Genomic DNA, 21,656 nt, shown 5'->3' with positions numbered 1-21,656 from the left:
AGGTATCTCTTTATTGGGCTTTTCATGTCCAACAGAAGGACCCTCAGCAACAGAAGTCCATGCTAGAAGAGCATCCCAGCCCCTTTCACGAGGGCCTGCCTGACTAGCCATGGTGAGCCCACACTACTCATCACCTTTGTGGATCTCCATCGTTGGCTGCTTATAATGGCCTGCTTCAGTCCTAACAATGGCTATTACTCCCTGTTGCGCTGCTGGAAGTGAGATCTTCACCTTCAAAGACTCGGAAACCCTACTGATAGGCAGTTAAATTGACATTTAATCCCACCAAGACTCTTGGACATGGCCACAGCAGAATTTTACCATTGGCTTTCCAGCCAGTGGATGGGGTCATCATCGTGGCCATTAAATGTAGCCCAATGACCACAACAAATTGGCTAAGGCAAGAATACTTCTTTAGAAGATAAAGATGATCTAAATTCTCCATTTAAAACCAAGTGAATTAATTCTAAACAATTTTCTTTTCATATTAGTTAATCAGAGAAAGTCTATATTGCGTCAATGGATAAATGTATTCTTTCTTATGGTTCTGACCCAAACAGCCCAGAAAGCCTTGCTTTATTAGGTGACCTTGATAAAAGGAATGATACTGCCATTGATTTCAGCATACCTTGACAAGAAGGAGGTAACAGTCAGAATTTAAACTTCCAATCTTTATCAAGTAATCTCTACTGGAAGATGTTCATGTATCGAAATACGGGTGAAGACCAGAAGAGATTTGACTCTTAACACTTCTGCAGATGAGGAGCCCGCCTATGGCACAATGCTTTACATTTGAAAGGTCACTATAAGAACTACTACATGATCGTGAATGTTATGAACCCTTCCCTGGGGTATAGGGACTAAGGAATATTGGGGAGAAAGTATGTTAGAGTCAGGCCAAAGGTCATTTATATTTTGTTCCGGGTGTCATCTGTTGAGATTGACCTTTTGCTAAATTACCACATAATACTTTTATGTCATATAGCTGCACTTCAACTTTCAAAGTCATTTTTCAAAACGATGTGATGAGCAATTATTTCCAAATATCTAATTTGTTTGATAGTTTTATTGTTAATTGGCTATCAAACTGAAATCTCTCAGCTTGGGTTAATACACATTTAATTATCTGCAAACTGGTCCCTGTTGACCAGTTAGTCATGGTTAGGCTGATCTGCATCAAAACTATGTTCATTCTTATTCATAGATTCCTGTTTATATTGAAAAACTGTAATGTTTACATATCTCATCCTGCGTATAAATGTTACATTATACCCATGGCACTATGGTTTTTGGGAGCTATTTCCTTCAGAATGTTAAGTGCTTATATAGTTCCTTTTATCACTTTTTGAAAGGTCTATGTATTTGAAGTATGCAATTAATCAGACATGTGCATTTTCGCCCTTCTGATAAGAAGGTTGGCAGAATAAATCCAGATAGACAAATTAATCAAGAATCATTTTTCCCTTTGCACATAAAATATTTCAGTGGCATCATTTTTCTTTGAACATTTCATCTGCACAGAATATGATGCTCACACAGGCTATTTAGGAAAGTAATGCACACATCGTTAACAGTAGCATGACCCGACATAAGATACCCAGTATCCTTATACTGCTGTGCTTTGCAAAATGTATTACTAATAGTAATTATGTGCCAATTCTATAACCAATCCTTGGCATTAGTAAGTGATCATGTAGATGGGTGGCATTACAATGAAAATACAGATTTGTCAGTAGTTGGATTTAAACTTGATTGTGTGTCCTCCTAAACTAAAGCAATATAAGAGGGGTGAAAAGCAAATTCGACAAGCAGAGCAGATAAGTGGAATGCTAGATTGGTCCAGGTGGGTCAAAGAAAGATGCAAAAACTAATAACAGGATTACAATGAAATATTCACTTTAATTTGGTGCAGTGATCATTGTGTGTCACAGTGTTATCACTGGAATTTCCAGTATCAGTTGAATGACTTTTGTCAGTTTCGGACCCTTTGAAACAAAGTTATCAAACTTGAAATGTATTAGACAGGAATTTCCTCAGAGCTATTCCAAATACTGCTGTAACTGCATCAGCTTTGCATCAGAGACCTCCATTTACACTCAGCTTTTCATCACATTTCTGACGAAGCTATGACTAAACATTTCCTGTCCTGCCCATCGTGGGAATCATAGCAGACTGGACGGAAAATTTGCCAGGCCACATAAAGGCCCATTGAGCTCAGGCATGAATTTCCTGTCTTGTGGCGCATGGGGCCGGAAAGTCCTGCCCTGCATTCACAGATTAATAGTAGTTCCGAGGACATTCGGACTTCAAATTCACAAACTCATCTTGCATTAGCAGACTGATGAGCTTGTCAATCCAGTGCTCATGATTACTTGGACACTTCAGACTATATTTTCCGTCACAATCTATCCAGTTTGAGATGGTAATCTTATAGCCAGGAAAAAAGGTGAAAATTCTGGCCCACTGGAGCTCAGCCCACTTTGTGAACAATGTAGCTCCAGGGATTAGGCTAGGGCTAGTACCAATGGAAGCATTTAATTCAAAAAGTCCAGTACATTACAAATTCCAATGTTCTGATGTGCAGGATTTCAAACCTGATTAATGATACCCCTAAGACCAAGCCATCCAGTGTTTCTAGTCAACAGTAAATGTCTTGAAGATCATGGAATAAACATAGTGACATTAAAGTGTTTGTGTATTTCAGCCATTTCTTAACTAGTTTTCTTATGTTAGTGTATTCTTTCTTTACTAGCAGTTTAGGTTTCATTAACCATTCTGGTGATGGTGTATCACCTGATGTACTCAGCACCCTTACTGTCACAGTTGGAGGTTTGTCTTATTTAATCTGTTTGGTAAAGAGGAGTGCCAATGGTGTGGTACAAGGCAGGAAAAGCTCGACAAGAGATGCAATGTGCCCACTAATTGGTACCAATTCACCCACACATGTAAACAAAGGTAAACAAACCTCAATCTGGACAACAACCAGCTCAGGAGAAGGCACCTAGTTCCAAAGACATGAGAACTTTTAAGTTGGACCCAGTTTGATAATAAAAAAGTGAGTATTAATTAACACAAAGACAATTCTATTTGACAGCACATGTGGTTCCTACTTTGATATGAGTCTTTGATGGAGTAGTGCATCCTGCAAACAATATACTTGTGGAATAATGGCCCATTAACCACCTCAATCTTGATGAACATAAATAGTAACACTCAATTTTTAAAAAGTCTCAAATGATCAAAATTATTTTCAATGTGTGAACTCAGTATGTTCTGTAAAATTAAAAAGTAACAGATTTCCATGCATCTTCTCCTGATGGTCTACTTTAGGGTAGAGCTGGACTTGATGGTAAAAGTGGAGCTAAAGGAATTAAAGGAGACAGAGGCTTGCAAGGATGGAAAGGTGAATTGGTAAGGCAAAACAATTCATTTAAACTTGTGCCTCAATTTATCTCATGTATTGATTTATAACAGGCTGGACCTGAAATATATGCATCATCGATCTGCCTCTTAATCCCTAATCAATCTCTACCATAACGGTTTATGTCTAGAAATTTCTATCCAATGAATTAATTGGGAATTATTAAAAGCCCCAAGAAGTCATATTTATTCCAGTGTAGTCCCACTGTAATTCTGGGCAGAATCCACTGGAATTGTCTGGAACTAATCCAGGACCTGGAAATAATGGGACTTAGCTTTTGGCTTGAATTTTACACTTCCCCAAGGTGGGTTCCAAGGCGTGAGGTGGAGGGGGGAGGCGGTGGGAGCAGAAGGGTGGGACATAAAATTGTATAGACAGAATTCCTCCGGGATACTCCGCCTGCCCTGACCCAGATGCAGGGTGGAATTTTCCATCGGTGAGATTTTTCACTTGAGCTGGTCAATGGACATTTTAATGGCTAGCTGCATTTTCCCTCCATGATGGGGCTATAAAATTCAGGCCTGTAATTTCACGGTTGGGTGGACAGGGTGGATGGGAAGTCCAACCATGCCCACCTAATGACCACATAGGTGACTTTTCCCTCCAAGCCTCAATTTTCAAATGTTGGTTGGATCAGGGAGCCAAATGAAGAAAGTGAACTTTCTCAATCTCAGGCAGGAATGTGGGGTGGGGGCTGCCTCAATCTGAAGGCCCCTCAGCGACTAGGAAATGTGACCCTTCCCCCCACTCCGGCCTACTTCCCAATACCAAGATCAGCCCCTGTCCAACACCTTAAGGCATTCCCTAACCTCCTGCCCCTAAGGACTCCTGGTACATGCCTGAAGTGCGATCCTAGGACTTAGGCTCAGGCATGTCACTGCAATACATCTTCTGGCCATTGCAACCCTGTGCCTGGAGGGGCTGAGGAGCTATTTACCAATCTGATTGGCCGACAGTTCTCTGAGACAAGACCTCTGTCCAATGGTGGATGTAAGACCTGCCTGCTGCCAATTGAGCATAAAATGGTAGCAGACCTATTGGAGTCAGAGAGAATGAAATTACAGAGTTGTGAACGCAGCCCAGTCCATCACGCAAATCAACCTTCCATCCAATGACTCCGTCTATGCTTCCTGCTGCCTCGGGAAAGCGGTCAACATATTCAAAGACTATCTCACCCCAGTTATACTCTCTTCCACTCTGTTCCACTACCCCAATGTATTTATGTATTATATGATTTGTAAGGATAGCACACAAACCAATACTTTTTACTATATCTCGGTACATATGATATAATAAATCACATCAAATCAAAAAGAATTATAGTTAAAACTAACATAAATGGGTTGGGTGTATTAAAATTTTCAATAAATTACATTAAAAATTGCATGATGTGTCGCACTGCTTTACACTGCTTTTTTCATTCAAAGTATGGGGGCATCACTACCTAAGCCAGCATTTATTGTTTATCCCTAATTGCCCTTGAGAAGCAAGGTGCTGCCTTCTTGAACTGCTTACAGTCTTTGTGGTACAGGTACACCCACAGTGCTGTTAGGAAAGGTGTTCCAGTATTTTGGTCCGGTCTTAGTGAAGGAACAGTGATCTATTTCCAAGTTGGGATAGTGAGTGGCTTGGCTTAAAGTCTAGCTGGGAAATTTTATAAATACAAAGCAAAGTTTAAGGCCGGGGAACAATCCAAGAGTGCCAATGTAATTTAGCATTCACCATTAGATCCCCCATTAGCAGCCATGCCTTCAGATGTCTTGACTGTAAGCCCTGGAATTCCCTTGTTAAACTTCTGCATCTCTCTCTCTTCCTTTAAGACATTCTTTCAAACCTCCCTCCTCGGTCAATCTTTTAGTCACCAGCTCTCATCTCTGTTTACGGGGATTATTTCAATACAAAACTCATAGAAACTGTCCTTTTTTCATATTTTCACTTTAAAGTTTGTATTTCCTCTTTGCTGATTTTGAAAGCAATACAGGTACACTCTCTCAACACCAACATCCTTGGAACCTCAACTGTGCCAGATTTTGGATTTTTTAGATTTTAAGTTGGGTACTTTGGATAGTAGGTGGATGGGGTCAAGGGTCACTTGAAGCATAGGAATGGACTGGTGTACAAGTCATGGAGCAGTAAACAAGTCCAGCGCAATATAGCACCTAGCCAAATTAGCCAGATCAGTTCACTTTAATTGAGTAAAATGATAAAAATGGAGCATGGCACATTCTAATGTGTCCAACTTTCAGAAAGTCCCACTTTTAAACAGCTGCTTTTGAGAGGATGTATGTGTGTGCAAAGCAGCTGAGAGGACAATTTCAGAAAAATACATTTTCATTTCCATCCATTTGCAGTACGTCCATTGAGAATAAAGAAGCAGTTTAATTTTATGCAAAGAGTTTGTTGCACGCATTGCATCCGACAGTAATGCTGGAGAAAATCATTGACGCCTGGACTGCCATTTCCCGCATGGCAGCAAGTGGGCGTGAAAATTACCAGCAGTCCGAATATAGGCCTCTAAGAACTTTTTTGTCAAATTGCTTAATGAGGTACTTGGTTCCCAGTTTCACAGATGCACACCCACACAAGCTCACACAGACAGCGGTTCAATTAACACGTGATAGCTTAGCTAAATCACAAAACATTGCAACACAGCAGTGGATATCACCTGAAAAACTTCGAAATGTTTCTGTCATTTTGAATGGAAATATGAAATCTCGACTTTCCTCATCACAAATCATGTAAGCTGACAGGCCGGGTGCCTCCTTGTGCTACGTTTTCCAACTCATCATGCAGGAAGGCTATTCTATTCAAATGGTAGTGAAGCGATGAATAGAAAATTGCTCTATGCGAGATCTGGTCAAATCTTAAACCATACATTTTGAAGATTTCTTAACACCTACTGCAGGGGGGGGATACCTTTCTCAATTTTGCAATTTTTCCTTTCAAATTCCAGATTTTCCCTCTCCTCACTGAGAGTCATGAAGCAATTTTCCAGCTGAATATTATCATTAATGAGCATATTGAAAAGTTGTGGAAATGTTCTGAATGGGTGGTCAAATGTACTGTTTACAATCTAATGCTTGTTAAAATGCATAAGACAAAGGGTGGCATGTTGGCACAGTGATTAGCACTGTCTCACAGCACCAGGCTCCCAGATTCATTTCCAGCCTTGGGTGATTGTGTGAAGTTTGCACATTCTCCCCGTGTATGCATTGGTTTCCTCTGTGTGTTCAGGTTTCCTCCCACAGTCCAAAGATGTATAAGTTGGGTGGATTAGCTATGATAAATTGGCCCTTGGTGTCCAAAGATGTGTATGGTAGATGGATTAGCCGTGGTAAAGGGTGGGGAGGGGGCCTAGGTAAGATATTCTGTCAGAGAGTAAGTGCAAACCCGATGGGTTGACTACCTCTTCTACATTGTAGGGACTCTATGATTCCATTCTGTGAAAGGTTGTAGCTGCAAAATGTTCTGATATACAAGCCTGTTGGCCACAGCTTTCTACTAGTAGTGTGAACATCAGCCCTTTTGTATTAAGTAATTGAAGAAATAATGTGGACCCTGTGCTATACATGGAGGTGGGCACATAATCTGGGATGAGTGTTGCATTGCCATCTTTTGAATAGGATCCAGTTTGTCTCTCCTACTGGTTCAGTTGACTATTGAAGATGGCGATGCTTTTATTCAAAAGTAGACTAATGAATTTTGCAGCTATCCCAGTCAACATTTGTCCTGAACAAACACCTCCAAAAACAAATGAACTGGCCATTTTGTTTCATTGTTGTTTGTAGCATATTGCGATGTGGTAAATAGATGTGTTTAGATAAATCATCCATTCATTGTACATAGAGTGCCTTGAGATATTTTTGAGACATACTAAGGCAAATCTTTCTTTCTACTTCAGGGGGATAAAGGTAACCAAGGCTTAAAAGGAGACAGTGGTCGCAGAGGTGAGAAGGTAAGGGAACATTAATACTGTTGCATATTAACTATTTGCAGGTACAGTTTTACAGAAGTAAATTTCTCAGACAAATTGCAATTCTGTATCATGGTAAAGCAGATTGAGGCATCCCCAAGCAGTCATAGAGTGCTAGGACAAAGGTTCATCTATCCTTCCTATGGTCTTAGTCATTCTTCTGTAAGGGACAGGCAAAGGAAGAGCTAGTACCTCCATGAACTAAGGTTAAATAAAAAGTCTTTATCAGGTATTTCTAACTTGCTTTCATGTGACCAACAATGACATTATTGAATGTGACTATGAAAAGGTTGCCAGTCAACATCCTAGACTGGCCAATGCTCACTGACCTACATTAGCACGCAGTCTGCAAATAAATTGATATTAAAATTCTGGGTCAAAGTTCTCAGACCTTGCCTGCAGCTGGGATTCTCTGGTCCTACTGCTGTGAATAGAAATTAGGCTGAGCGCCAAATTCTTCATGCTCGCTGGAAGTGTTAGCAGGGTGTCTGAGATTGGATAATTCCAGCCTTATCTTTTCAAGTCCCCCCACGATCTCAATGCTCTCTGTCACTTCTTTCAGCCTACATCCTTTGAGATCTGTGTGCATCTCAACTTCTGCCTTCTTGTGCATCCTTTATTTAACTTCACTCCATCATGAGCAGCCAAGCATCTAAGCCTGGACTGTAAGTTCTGGAATTTCCTCATTAAACCTTTCCATATTTCACTCTCTTTCTTTAAGATGTTCCTTCAAACCTCCCTCTTTGGTCAAGTTTTTAATAATCTGTTCTAATCTCTGATTATGTGGATCAATGTCAAATTTTGTTTGATAATGCAGCTATGAATCGCCTTAAATATTTCAGTGTTAATGATAATATACAAATGCAAGGTTTTGTTGTTGAAATGAGTTGACCCATTTTTTGCAAAACCACCTGGTAGCTAGAATAAGCAAATCCTGGGTGTTTACCTTTGCAATGCAGCCAGTTACCTGAGATCCACGTATCGAGAATCTCTGAATTATGGAGAATAAGATTGTGTTGCCATTGTTATGAACTGCAGCTTGCATGTACAAATAAGTTATTGGCATTTTCCTATAGAAACATAAAACAAGGATATTTTGATGGAAGACATTAGGATGCTTTGGAGTGTAGGCAATACATACATGGGTTAAATTCTGTGCCACACAGGTCATGAGATCAGGCTGGAAAAGCGAGGGCAGCCCTGGCTAGGCCATTTTGGGAGAATCCTTAGCTGCATCCTCAGTTCTCAGACAATGAGCTTCCTGATGCTGTGAAAATGGATGCTGCCTTCTCCATAAGATAAATGGGGTTGGGAATTGCTGGGAACAATAAGGTTTCAGTTGGGATGGCTTTTGCTACCAGGGGCCTTCCCTGGGCCAGAGTGCCAGACCAGGAAGACTCCAAACTCTCCACGGCCCACAGGAAGACCGTTAGGTTTTACTGGGCAGTTTCCAAATGGTAAAATGCCAACTGCGGTGGGAAGAGGATCCTTAATTAGCCACTTGTGGCTTCAATTGGCTTCTGGGCAAGAACAGTTTAAGAAGGTTTTGCTGATGACACCAAGATTGGGGGAAAGGCAAATTGTGCGGAGGGTGTGGAGAGTCTGCAGAAGGATCTAGATAGGCTGGGCGAATGGGCCAGGAAATGGCAAATGGAATTTAATGTTGGCAAGTGTGAGGTGGTCCACTTTGGTAGGAAGAATGGTAGGAAGGACTATTACTTACGTGGCGAAAAACTGCAGCAGGCGACGGTGCAGAGGGACCTCGGGGTCCTTGTGCATGAGTCGCAAAAACCCAGCTTGCAGGTGCAGCAGGTGGTCAGGAAGGCGAATGGGATGCTGGCCTTCATAGCGAGGGGGATTGAATATAAAAGTAGGGAGGTCTTGCTGCAGCTGTATAGGGCATTGGTGAGGCCGCAGCTGGAGTACTGTGTGCAGTTTTGGGCACCGCACCTGCGCAAGGATATTTTGGCCCTGGAGGGAGTGCAGAGGAGGTTTACTAGGCTGATACCGGAGTTGAGGGGATTGAGCTATGAGGAGAGACTGAATAAACTAGGCTTGTACTCGTTAGAGTTTAGAAGAATGAGGGGAGATCTCATTGAGACGTATAAGATGATGAATGGGATGGATAGGATAGAGGTGGAGAGACTCTTCCCGCTCAAAAAAGACAGTAGGACTAGGGGGCACAGCCTCAAGATAAAGGGGAGGCGGTTTAGAACGGAATTGAGGAGGAACTTCTTCACTCAAAGGGTGGTGAATCTCTGGAATTCTCTGCCCGTTGAAGTGGTGGAGGCTGCCTCGCTAAATATTTTTAAGAAGCGGGTTGATGGGTTCTTGATAAGAGAGGGGATTAAGGGTTATGGGGAGAGGGCGGGAAAGTGGAACTGAGCCACAACAGATCAGCCATGATCTTATTGAATGGCGGGGCAGGCTCGAAGGGCTAGATGGCCTACTCCTGCTCCTATTTCTTATGTTCTTATGTTCTTATTAAGGTAGTTCATCATCACCTTCTCAAGAGCACAGGGATTGTGATGCTCACATCCCATGAAAGAATTTTAAAAGACCATCCTGCACTTCCTTGCCACTGATAATTTTCCATGGTGTTAGGAAGCCGATAAGTACTCCAACCACCCATTTTCATTTGTGACTTTACAGCATTTCTCCCATTTCTCAGCCCATCCCTTGACAGCTGGTAAAAAACCAGCACATGGACTGAATTTATGTGGAGCTGAACCATTATGCATAATTCATAATTAATAAATTAGTGGACAGAATCTTATGAGAACTGAGGAGACAGGTTTAGAGACGGTATTGGGAGGGAAATCAGAAGTGTCTATGTTGGATCTACGGCTTGATGTTTCCCTGCCTCTGGGCAATCTTGATAGAGATGGGGCCATAGCAACAAAGACCACCTGGTCAGCAAGAAGCCAATAAGTAGCAATTAGGTAGTCAATTGGGAAAGAGCTGATTCCACTAGGAGTAGCCTTTTGCTGAGAACTGAGCCCAGCAGTTCAGTGGAGGTAGCCTCCCAGCAGCAGACTTGATGGCCATTGAAGCTAGAGGTTCCATATCCCACAGATAGGAAAAGCTACACCCGAAGCCCACACAACTCCAGCAGAGCGGTGTCCTCCACTCCAAAGAGACCGATTGGCTTCTGCCCTCAACTTTATTAAATTTGATGCTCTGAGGTCACCTCCATTTTGAGACACCCTTGCACTCTTCTTGTTGCCTGAATAGTGCCCATCTCTCCCATTAAGAATGCCCTTCAAGTTGGAGATTTCATGATTAGCCTTGAAGTCTCAGGCACCCACCTACTGTCCTTAATTGGAGTGGTCTCTTTTAAGTTGACCCATAATTGGACACTTTCAGCAAGAGCATACAGTCAGTGGGGCTCCTAACCCCTGGAATCAGGACCTGCATTTTTCTGAATGGAAGAATATTTCAAAAGACTAATATTCCACTCAGTGTGTTCCTATGAAATCTTTTTGCTAACAGTTCAAATTGCTCCCATTTCACTTGGACTAAACTGTTGTTCCAGTGCCCTCTTTCAATTCCATTCCACTCTAGTTTCTTGTGTTTTGGTGGCTCAGTCCATCTCTCTCTGGTCCAAATATCATCATGGAATAAAATGATCTATGAGCTTTTTAAACTGCCTGAAACACGTGCTAATGGATCTTTGTTTCCTCAGTCAATTCCATTTCCAAGTTAAATGATATGCCATCCCAAGTTTAATTAATACTATGGGGGCAAGTGTGAGGTGGTCCACTTTGGTAGGAAGAATGGTAGGAAGGACTATTACTTACGTGGCGAAAAACTGCAGCAGGCGACGGTGCAGAGGGACCTCGGGGTCCTTGTGCATGAGTCGCAAAAACCCAGCCTGCAGGTGCAGCAGGTGGTCAGGAAGGCGAATGGGATGCTGGCCTTCATAGCGAGGGGGATTGAATATAAAAGTAGGGAGGTCTTGCTGCAGCTGTATAGGGCATTGGTGAGGCCGCAGCTGGAGTACTGTGTGCAGTTTTGGGCGCCGCACCTGCGCAAGGATATTTTGGCCTTGGAGGGAGTGCAGAGGAGGTTTACTAGGCTGATACCGGAGTTGAGGGGGTTGAGCTATGAGGAGAGGCTGAATAAACTAGGCTTGTACTCGTTAGAGTTTAGAAGAATGAGGGGAGATCTCATTGAGACGTATAAGATGATGAATGGGATGGATAGGATAGAGGTGGAAAGACTCTTCCCGCTCAAAAAAGACAGTAGGACTAGGGGGCACAGCCTCAAGATAAAGGGGGGGCGGTTCAGAACGGAGTTGAGGAGGAACTTCTTCACTCAAAGGGTGGTGAATCTCTGGAATTCTCTGCCCGTTGAAGTGGTGGAGGCTGCCTCGCTAAATATTTTTAAGAAGCGGGTTGATGGGTTTTTGATAAGAGAAGGGATTAAGGGTTATGGGGAGAGGGCGGGAAAGTGGAACTGAGCCACGACAGATCAGCCATGATCTTATTGAATGGCGGGGCAGGCTCGAAGGGCCAGATGGCCTACTCCTGCTCCTATTTCTTATGTTCTTATGTTCTTATGTTCTAAATCTTACCAAAAAATAGCAGAGTTGTTTGCAGCGAGAAAACTAGTATGTTTCTAAACAGGTTGATTTTCTCTCCAGATCCTATGACACTTTGCCATAAAAATTCACACCTTCAAGGGATGGGGGAAAGGACGTGAATACACTGGCAAATCTGGTTGCACAGAGATCGGGATGATCAAAATCTTCATAAACCTGCCCTCCAGCCCACCATGGAGGCCTTAGAAGCTCCCCTCCCCACCCCGATACCACACAGAACCATATGATTCTAATGCCCCTCTTATGTGTGCAGTGTGAAGAAAGTGAACTAGGGTTAGCATTAACAGATATTTTCTTTCTATTCAGGGATCACGGGGTCTTCCAGGACAAAGAGGACAATCAGGATTTGGGGCTGAAAAGGTAACAGGCATTCTTTTTTTTTCATTCTCTATTGATATGGATTTCACTTTGAATTTTCCCTGAGTCATTCTCTTAGCTATGTAATTCAATGTGGTACTAATCAAGACTATTGCTTTGGATAAAGAATGATGCAGATCTTTCTGTCTCACTGGTGTTCACTGGCAAATCCACCAACTATGATCAGGATTGGGAGCCTATGGAGAGGTTAATGACTAAAACACTTTCCCAAATTGAGGCCCTTAAGTGGCTAATTATTGTTCACTCAAGGGCCATTCCCTAACCAGTTTTTAAGCTGCCAGAAAGATTTACCTAGAACCCCAAAAATGAATGGGCTTTGGTCTCGAATACAAAATGTCTCCATCAGAAGCTCCTTTCTGACTTCAAGCAACCTATTCACCCAACCCAAGGTGTCTACTGGACCTCTCTTCTTCCTCCCAATTGTCCCCCCTCCCCAGCTTCTTCCCTGATACCCCAATGACGCACTTTCAACTGTCTCACCCCCACAACCCAGGCTTAGGCCTTTCCTAATGTTCCCACTTGAGTGAGGGGTGGAAGTCCCACCCTGCAGCCAATTGACACTCATTAATAACATCGCCATCTGAAATATCCCAGTTAAAATTTATCCTCTTGGTCAGAGAGTGAAAGAAAAATGTGTTTTGACAAGGTATATGGGACATATGAGGCACAATTCTCCCACCAGCCAAGTGATGCCATCTAATAGAGCAGTTATAGTTCACATCTACTTTGGTGTTAAGTGTTTCTGGTTTTGTACATAATCTAGGCTGGCACTTCAGCACGGTACTGAGAGACTGATCCTTTGTCATGAGGTATTTTGAAGAAGTCAAGTCTGGAAGTGACAAAGGCATGGACAAGGGCTGTGATGACAATAATGACATAAGTGCAAAGTTGGAAGCAGATGATCCAGGTGATGTTTGGGGTATGCGACTCTGCTCAGGATTGAATAAGACACTGAGGCTGTGTGTCTGTTTCTGCCTGACTGAACAACCATCGGGAAAAAAATTAAGCTAGCGGCAGGGAATCAAAGTTTTTAACTGGCCTTCAACCGAGTCAACAGCCTAAGTTTTTTAGCTGACCAAGTTTCTCTGCCCACCATCCCAATTGTTGGGGGGATCACATCCCCGCTGATCTAACTGCCCCACAATTATGTCACGTTTGAGTGAGCATTAATTGGCTGCAGGTAGGACTTCTCCCACCCCTCTAGAAGAAGTCCCATTTTAGAACGCTATTGGCCAATCTAATTGGCTGGCAGCTCTCGAGTCCCTGCAGCAACAAGAGCTACAGAGGACAGAGAGGAACATCAGGAAGAAGCCAAGGCTAAGTCCTGTGACCCAATGGCAAGGTATATTTTTTGCGTCTCAGGGTGGGAAGGATAGGGAAGGTTTTGAGGAGCACAAAGTGGGCGATCTGGGTGTCAGGCAAGATGGCGGAGTCAGGAGAAAGGTCGAAGGCTCAATGGACCTTAGGATGGGATGCTTCTGAAGTTAGAAGATGGCTTCTGATCGAGGTAACCTCCACTTTATCCTTTCTGGACGAGATCTAAGTCCATTCATTTTTATTCAGGTAAATCCTCCTGCTTGCTTAAATATTGAGACTGGACAGGAAATGGCCCAGCCATTAATTGGCCACTTAAGGGCCCCAACTGGGGCAAAGGTGGGCATCCCAATACAGAAAGTCAGCAGGCAATGGAAATGTTCTTGGTGACTTATAAACAATTTGCAAGATACAATACACAGATTATAAAAGAACAATTATAATCTGTAGCCTAATGCATTGCTTAGATCAAGATTAGAAAAGGTTACCAATCCACTTCATTGCATTTTACAGGCTTTAGTAAACTTTTGTTTATTAATAAACTTACATTTGTAATAGCCTAATACAATTCTGTTTTTTTAAATCTGAAGAGAAATTGGAAGGTGAGTAAAATATAAACATGTGGGACAGGATTTTATAGCTATGCTCACCTCAAGACTGGAAAATCCTGCCCAAGGTCAATGGACCTTTGTATAATCTGCCGCCGGCTGCTACAATTCCAGTGGCGGGTGGGACGGGAAAATTCCACCCATGGAATTGAATAGAGGAGGGTACATAAAGGCAGGGGCAACAGCTTGGCTCAAGTATCTGTCAGTCTGACCATTAAACATGTTCTCTTTTATTCTAAAGGGTGAAAAGGGTGAACCTGGACTACCAGGAAAGTTGGGTTTAGATGGCCTTCTGGGACTAAAGGTTAGTATTGCCTTATTATATCACAATGCTTGTTTCTAACATATAAGGTACCTGGTAATGGGAATCAAATACATGTACATACAGTGCACAGACTAAGTAAGATTCAATTACTTGGTTTAATGGTAATTCTAAATGCTGAAGAGGCCCAAATAATTATTTATACTGAAGGATAATCCTGAGGATCACACTGTAAAAGTTTTTATTCATCTATGGGATATGGGTGCTACAGGCTGGCCAGCATTTATTGTGCATCCTTAGTTGCCCTTCATAAAGTGATGAGCTGTCTTCTTGAACTGCTGCGGTCCCTGTGGTCTAGGTACACCCAAACAGTGCTGTTAGTGGGAATTCCAGGATTTTGGCTCAGCAACAATGATATACTTCCAAGTCAGGATGGTGAGTGGCTTGGAGGGGAACCTCCAGGTGGTGGTGTTCCCAGGTATCTACTGCTCTTATCTTTCTAGATGATAGCGGTCATGAGTTTGGAAAGTGTTACCTAAGGAACCTTGGTGAATTCCTGCAATCCACCTTGTAGGTGGTACACACAACTGCCACTATTTAGCAGTGGTGCATGGATTGAATGTTGGTGGAAGAGATAGCAATCAAGTGGGCTGCTTTGTCCTGGGTTGAGTTGAGCTTCTTGAGATTTGTTGGAGTTGGACTCATCCAGGCAAGTGGGGAGAATTCCAACCAGCTCCTGACTTGTGTCTTGTAGATATTAGACAGACTTTGGGGGGTTCAGGAGGTGAGTTATTTGCCGCAGGGTTCCTAGCCTTTGACCTTCTCTGGTAGCCACAGTATTTATATCACTAGTCTAGTTCAGTTTCTGGTCAATGGCAACCCCCAGAATGATGATAGTGAGGGAATTTAGTGAAGGTAATATCATTGAATGTCAAAGGATGATGGTTATATCCTCTCTTGTTAGAGACAGTCATTGCCTGGCACTTGTGTTACTTGCCATTTATCAGCCAAAGCCTGGATATTGTCCAGCTCATGCAGCATTTGGATATAAACTGCTTTAGTACCTGAGGAGTTGCAAATGGTGCTAAACGTTGTGCAGGCATCTGCGAACATCCCCACTTCTGACGTTATGATGGAAGGAAGGCCATTGATGAAGCAGCTGAAGATGCTTGAATCTGGGACACTACCCTGAAGAACTGCACTCATAATCTGCAGCTAAGATGGTGTGTAATGAAAACATGAAACTCACTACAGCATCTTGTGATAGGGGTGAATAGCACTGATTTATTTATGGACAAGGTAGATAAATATATTAATTGGAAAGTAATAAAAGGATATGGTACAATGAATTTTCTTGTACAGGACATAAGTGCTGCTGTACACAGACACAGCCTGCTTCAGTACTAAAAATTCCATGTAATACCATGCAAAATCTTGGTGGATTAATCTTTGGGTAAGATACAAATAAATTATCATAAAACTATGTAGATTGAATAAAAATAATTAGCAGGATTCTGTATGAAAATCTTTGGTGCAGGACTAAGATCCTAAAAACAGGACTCCCCCAGTTGAAGAGAAAACCTTTCCATGGACTCAATGAAAGTTATGCTAAGCAGATTGAAGAGCATCCTTCTGCTTAATTAAATATTGCTGGTATGAGGATAGGTTGGAGAGGTTGGGACTGTTCACCTTGAAGGGAAGAAGACTAAGAGGAGATTTGAAAGAAGATATTCAGAATCATGAGGAGGCTGGACAGAGTAGATAGGGACAAACTGTTCTTGTTCATAAAAGGATTAGGAACAGGAGGGCACAGATTTCAAGTGATTTGCAAAAAAAAAAGGTGAAGTGAGAAAAAATATTTTCACACAAGTGATTCGAGTCTGGAATGCACTGCCTAGAAGTGTGGTGGAGGCAGATTCAATGGAGGCATTCAAGAGGACATTAGATGATTACTTGAATAGAAACTATGTACAGGGGTACAAGGAAAAGACAGGGGGATGGCACTCGGATCATTTTGCTCATTTGGAGATCCGGTGCAGACACGATGGGCTAAAAAAATTTTCCTTCTGCGTTGTAACAATACTATGATAAAGATGTTGTATGTTTCACTGAATGTTTCTGTGTGATCTAGGGAGCTCGTGGATTTCCAGGTCTTCCAGGGTCCAAAGGAATTCCAGGAGAAAAAGGGCAAAAGGTTAGTCTCTCTAACATGCTGTCTTTTCATGCAGTAAAATTAAATGGGTGTCAAGGCATACATCAAGGTAGATACACTGGGCGGATTTTAATGTAATTGAAGTGGGTCCAGACAATTGATTACAGAATTGTTGAGAAACTCTTCTCACTTCTGAGGAGGAGCTCAGGCACTTAAATAGTCAGAATTGGGCCTTCCCTGGGATTTAGGTGCTGTCAGCTAATCAGCTCTCAATTGCTGGCAGTGGTGGCTGGTTCTGGTTGTATTCCAGGGACTTCATCAGGGATAATTGTGGAATTCCTGGACCCAGGTGAATGGGGCAGAATGGTGGTGGTGGGGAGGGCATCATGGGAGAGGTTGAAGGCAATTCCAGGTGGGTACCTTTAAGTGTTCTCCTTTACCCCGCCCACCTCTTTTCCAGTGCCAGGTCCCTTGATCAAATAAGAGTGTCTTTGTAAAAGGACCCCTTAGAAAGTGGCAGGCAAACCTGCCTGCTGGTCTTCGGTTGCACAGGAAAGCTGTGCCTTTTGTATTTAATCCCTGAGTCACTACTAAATTCTGGTCAGGAATAATTGGTGTCATTTGGTTCATAATAAGCCTAATTGACATCCCACCACAGCAAGTGAACTTTATGGGTCCCTTCCAGCCTCCAACTTAATTGTGGTAGGTTTTCCAGCTACCAAGAGACTGATTTGCAGCCTCACTTGTGGTGAATTGGCTGGCCACCATGTTTCTCACAGGCTGCATTAAATCCAACCCATTGTCAATAGGTAGGAATTTCGCATTTAAAATGTTCTTCAGCCTGAATATAGAAAAAATGTTCTTTGGACTGCAAAATCATTCCTTTCCCATATAAGTCAAGCTTTTCTTCTATATTGGAAGTGGCCATCTTACCAGTTATTAGCATGTGATTTCATCAGGCATGCATCAAAAAGCAAAAAATAGCCAGTAGATATTTTTACAAAGAGACTAGGAGGAGGCAGAAGGGGGTACATCTGGGCTGTGGACAGAAGCTGACAATTTATTCAAATTGGATAGTGTGTGGCTCAGTGCCAGTTCCTGTACATCCACACTGTAATTACTATGAAAACATGTTTCTGTCGTTGGCTAATGCCTTTTAAATATAGCAATCTACAACGTTGGTATCATCAGGAATACATAAACCAGAGAGAAAACAGAAATCACTGGCAGGATCACAAGAAGTACAATTAAAGCTCAACTCTGCTAAACTACTGACAACAATAGAACTAGAAGAAATATGAACTAACATCAGAACGAAAGCAACCAAACAGAGGCACAGGGCAATTTTGTGCCAGCATTTGCCTTGAGTGCAAATGGAGATGTAGGTGCACATTTTCACAAGGATCGGGAAATGAGATCCTTGCTGGCGAGATTTTGTTTTCCAACTTTCCCTGCCCCTCGCAAATTAGTAAATTTTAATATAATTAGTGACCTTCGCTCCCCTGGGGTAGAAGGGGAGAGAGGGGCATGTTAACTTAATGCATTGGTGCTATCCCCCTGGCAGTACCAGCTCGGGTCCTCTTGGTTGGGAGTGTGGGGCGGATTCTCTTATTTGTGGGGGATTCCTTTTATCTGTGGTTTGGGGAATGGGGGGGTGTTTAGTGCAGATCGCGGTACCCTTCCGGACCCTCATTGCAGGCTGTATCAGGCCCCAGCTCACCAGCATGATGGCAAGGATCACACCTCCAGATTCTTTGTGCACTGAGTGCAATATAGTCTGGAGGGAGAATTACATGCCATTTTTCCTGCCTTAGCCAGCACTGAATGTAAAATTCTACCCAGTGGGACTGATCCAAGTAAGTACACAAACACCAGATGGGATTCACTAGCTGTGTGCTCCCCAAGATCGAAAATTCCCGCGCAAGATCAATAGCCTTTGAATGGTCCATTAAATTTTCTGTCTCATCCACTATGATTCCCACAGTGGGTGAAATGGGAGAATTTCGGGCACCAACTAGAGAGGTAGGGCTGAATTTTCCCACACCTCCTCTGGCGGGATCAATGGTGGGCGGGAGGTGGGGAGTTGTGTGTGTGAAGAATTCAGCATGAGACCCAAAAGTCAGTTTCACACCGGAGTGAATTTACAGCAGGATCTTCTGATGTTACCTGCCATGTGGATTGGGAATACTGCTGGAGCCTGGCATGAAAACAATTTTTATCCTGCTGATAGAGTCCAAATGAAGGCCTTGCCAGAATCTTCCCCCCATGCCCAACTCACCATTATGTCAGCAGTCCAGAACACATTTGCACCAATGTGGCATGCAAAAGTTGGGACTTATCTTTAGGGCCTTGCTCAGAACATAGACATCTGAAGAGAATATGATGCTGAAGGCCTGTAACTACTGGACTCTGGAGGAACACGTGCATCACGTTGTGGGTGGATCTTCATGCATATGGTGCCACTGCAAAGCAGTTCTCAGAATGTGAGAGGTCTTCAGCATAACTGATCTTGAACCTTAATATAAAAACAAAATACTGCAGATGCTGGAATCTGAGACGGAAACAGAAAATGCTGAAAAATCTCAGCAGGTCGACAGCGTCTGTGGGGAGAGAATAGAGCCAATGTTTCGAATTTAAATGATTCAGCTCTGGCAAAGGGTCATTCTCTCCCCACAGATGCTGTCAGACCTGCTGATATTTTCCAGCATTTTCTGATATTAGAGGATCTTTGGAAGTTCAGTCTTCATCATGGGCTCATAGCATCTTCTATGGTCTTCACTAATGTCTCAGACTTGCTTTGGTACTACAGGATCTTTACCATGGGCTGGTGAGGATGTGACAAAGGGTGAGAGAGAAAGGTTTAGGTGTGAATGGGAGAGGAGGATCTTGGAAGGAATGAAGCTGTGGGGGCAGGGAGCAAAGGTGTCAGGGTGAAGTTGAGAGGGGGAATGAGGATCAGAAGGGGTCAGGTGTTTTAATGCAAGAGGATGGAGTAACGAGGGAGAATGGTTCTAGTGAAGACGTAGCTGTAGCGGAGGAGGAAGAAATAAGCAAGGGAGTTTGCTAAGGGAAGGAGTGAAGGAAGAGGAAGGGGTAAGGGAGGCAGCTTGGATGGGATAAGGAGTCTAGATGGGGGAGGAAGGAGAGAGGGGGAATAACGAATTGGGAAGGGGGAGGAAGAAAGAAAGGAGGGGGTGGAATGTCCAGATGAACATGTGAAGGAGGGGTTTGTGGAGTCAGTGACTGCCTCCTGGGGAGCAAACCAAGGGTGGGTATGGTAGGATGGAATAATGGGTGAGAGAGGAGGTAGAGTGAGCTAGTAGAGTGGGGGGTGACGATTGGTGGTAACCCTAGGTAGTTAGTGAGATAAGCACTAATACAAAGGTAAGCAGGAGGAGTTTGGGGAGATCAATGTGGATGGGAGTGAGGTTTTCAGCCAGGTAGGGACGTGCACCCTCAAATGGATGTTCCTGAAGGAGAAGTGTTCGGGCTGTAAGGTAATGGTGGGAGATGTGCACAGTGCCGCATGAGAGTTCAGTCAGAGTGTGGGCAGAGATGCAGTTGGACAACAGAAAGAGAAACAGGCAGCGTTGCAAAAGATTGGGGCAGTCAGATGACTATGTTGAATGACATGCAAGTGGGGGAGAGCTTGCATGAGTCTCTGAAAGACCCTCACAAACACTTCTCCCTCCAGAATCACTCATCACATGGCTGTGTGCAGTTGAATTGCAAGTGTTAGTGGCAGTGAATGTATTTGCAGATAATACAGTGACAGTGTTTGCCCACGCAACCCTTGTGAACAAAATTTCTTGATTCTACATGACCTGCTACTTCTTTTAGATACTACCCTGACATCCATAGCAGAGGTGGTTGTGGTTTGTGGAGTTGTTTGCCCTGTTGCCTTTGATTACCGACAGCCATCCTCTGGAGAACCAAGACCTGGAGTGCCCCCATTTTGGTTTTCCTCCGGTGGGCCAGTTGCTCCCTCTGCAGCGACAAACAAGGAGGTTGAAGGGATCACAAGCTGAGGAGATTCAGAGGGAGCAGACAGCCTCAGAGTCCTGAGTGATGATCCAGGGGTGTCCAGTTGCTGCTGCTCCTCCCTTCAGGTGCCTAAGGGCTCCAGCCTGACTCCTTGAGAGGAAGGAGGGGTGTCTTCATGCACCATTCCACTCTCGCATTGCCATTGCATGAACTCACCCATGGCAGGCTTGCACATATCTCTGACAGAAACTGACATTCTACTGGATTAGGATCTCCGTGGCATCCGCCTTCCTCTCCATGGAGAGCTCAAGGTATGCATACATGGACATCACTTCATCAGAAAGCAGGTTGATGGACTCCCCCAACTCATGTGCCACTTTGAGGGCTTCCGTCAGCTCTGCAGGTGTAGACCCATCTCTTGTCAACACTCCACGAATTAGATCAAACAGTTCTTCACCCAGATGGTGATGAATGTGTGGAATTCGCTATCACAGAATGTAGTTGAGGCCAAAACATTCTTGAAATCAGATATAGCTCTTGGGGCTATCAAGGGATATGGTAGGAAGGAGGATCAGGATATTGAATTCGATGATCAGCCGTAATTAAAATGAATGGTATAGCGGGCTGAATGGCTACTCCTGCTTCTAGTTTCTTTGTTGCATTAATAGGAGCATTGGAATTTGATTCATTCATCATTCCTTCCCTTGTAAAATAGACCACTTCAGTCAGCAGAATCAAGTAACTACACAAGTGGTCTTATCAGCAGGGGTACGGAGTTGTGGTTACTACTGCTGCTTCACAGATCCAGGGACACGGGTTCAATTCCAGCTGTGGGTGACTTGGGTGTGGAGTTTGCATGTTCTCCCTGTGTCTATATGGGTTTCCTCCAGGTGCTCTGGTTTCCTCCCATACTTCAAAGATGCACAGGTTAGGTGGATTGGCCATGCTAAATTACCCCTTT

General features: G+C 43.3%; 1 protein-coding gene across 1 annotated transcript in view; it reads left to right on the top strand.

Annotated features, from left to right (window-relative positions):
- LOC145355625 (uncharacterized) overlaps nt 1–21,656 on the top strand; it is a 190,526-nt gene that overhangs the window by 111,248 nt on the left and 57,622 nt on the right. Inside the window, exons 36-40 of the mRNA XM_080207869.1 lie at nt 3,331–3,411; nt 7,323–7,376; nt 12,304–12,357; nt 14,539–14,601; nt 16,691–16,753. Of these exons, the coding sequence (XP_080063995.1) occupies nt 3,331–3,411; nt 7,323–7,376; nt 12,304–12,357; nt 14,539–14,601; nt 16,691–16,753 (315 nt within the window). The remainder of the gene's footprint in view (nt 1–3,330; nt 3,412–7,322; nt 7,377–12,303; nt 12,358–14,538; nt 14,602–16,690; nt 16,754–21,656) is intronic.

The sequence above is a fragment of the Carcharhinus amblyrhynchos genome, chromosome 19, assembly GCF_965287045.1.
Source record: "Carcharhinus amblyrhynchos chromosome 19, sCarAmb.v2.hapA, whole genome shotgun sequence".
Lineage (NCBI taxonomy): Eukaryota > Metazoa > Chordata > Chondrichthyes > Carcharhiniformes > Carcharhinidae > Carcharhinus > Carcharhinus amblyrhynchos.
Note: the sequence above shows the minus strand (reverse complement) of the source record. Positions and strands in the feature narration are given on the sequence as shown.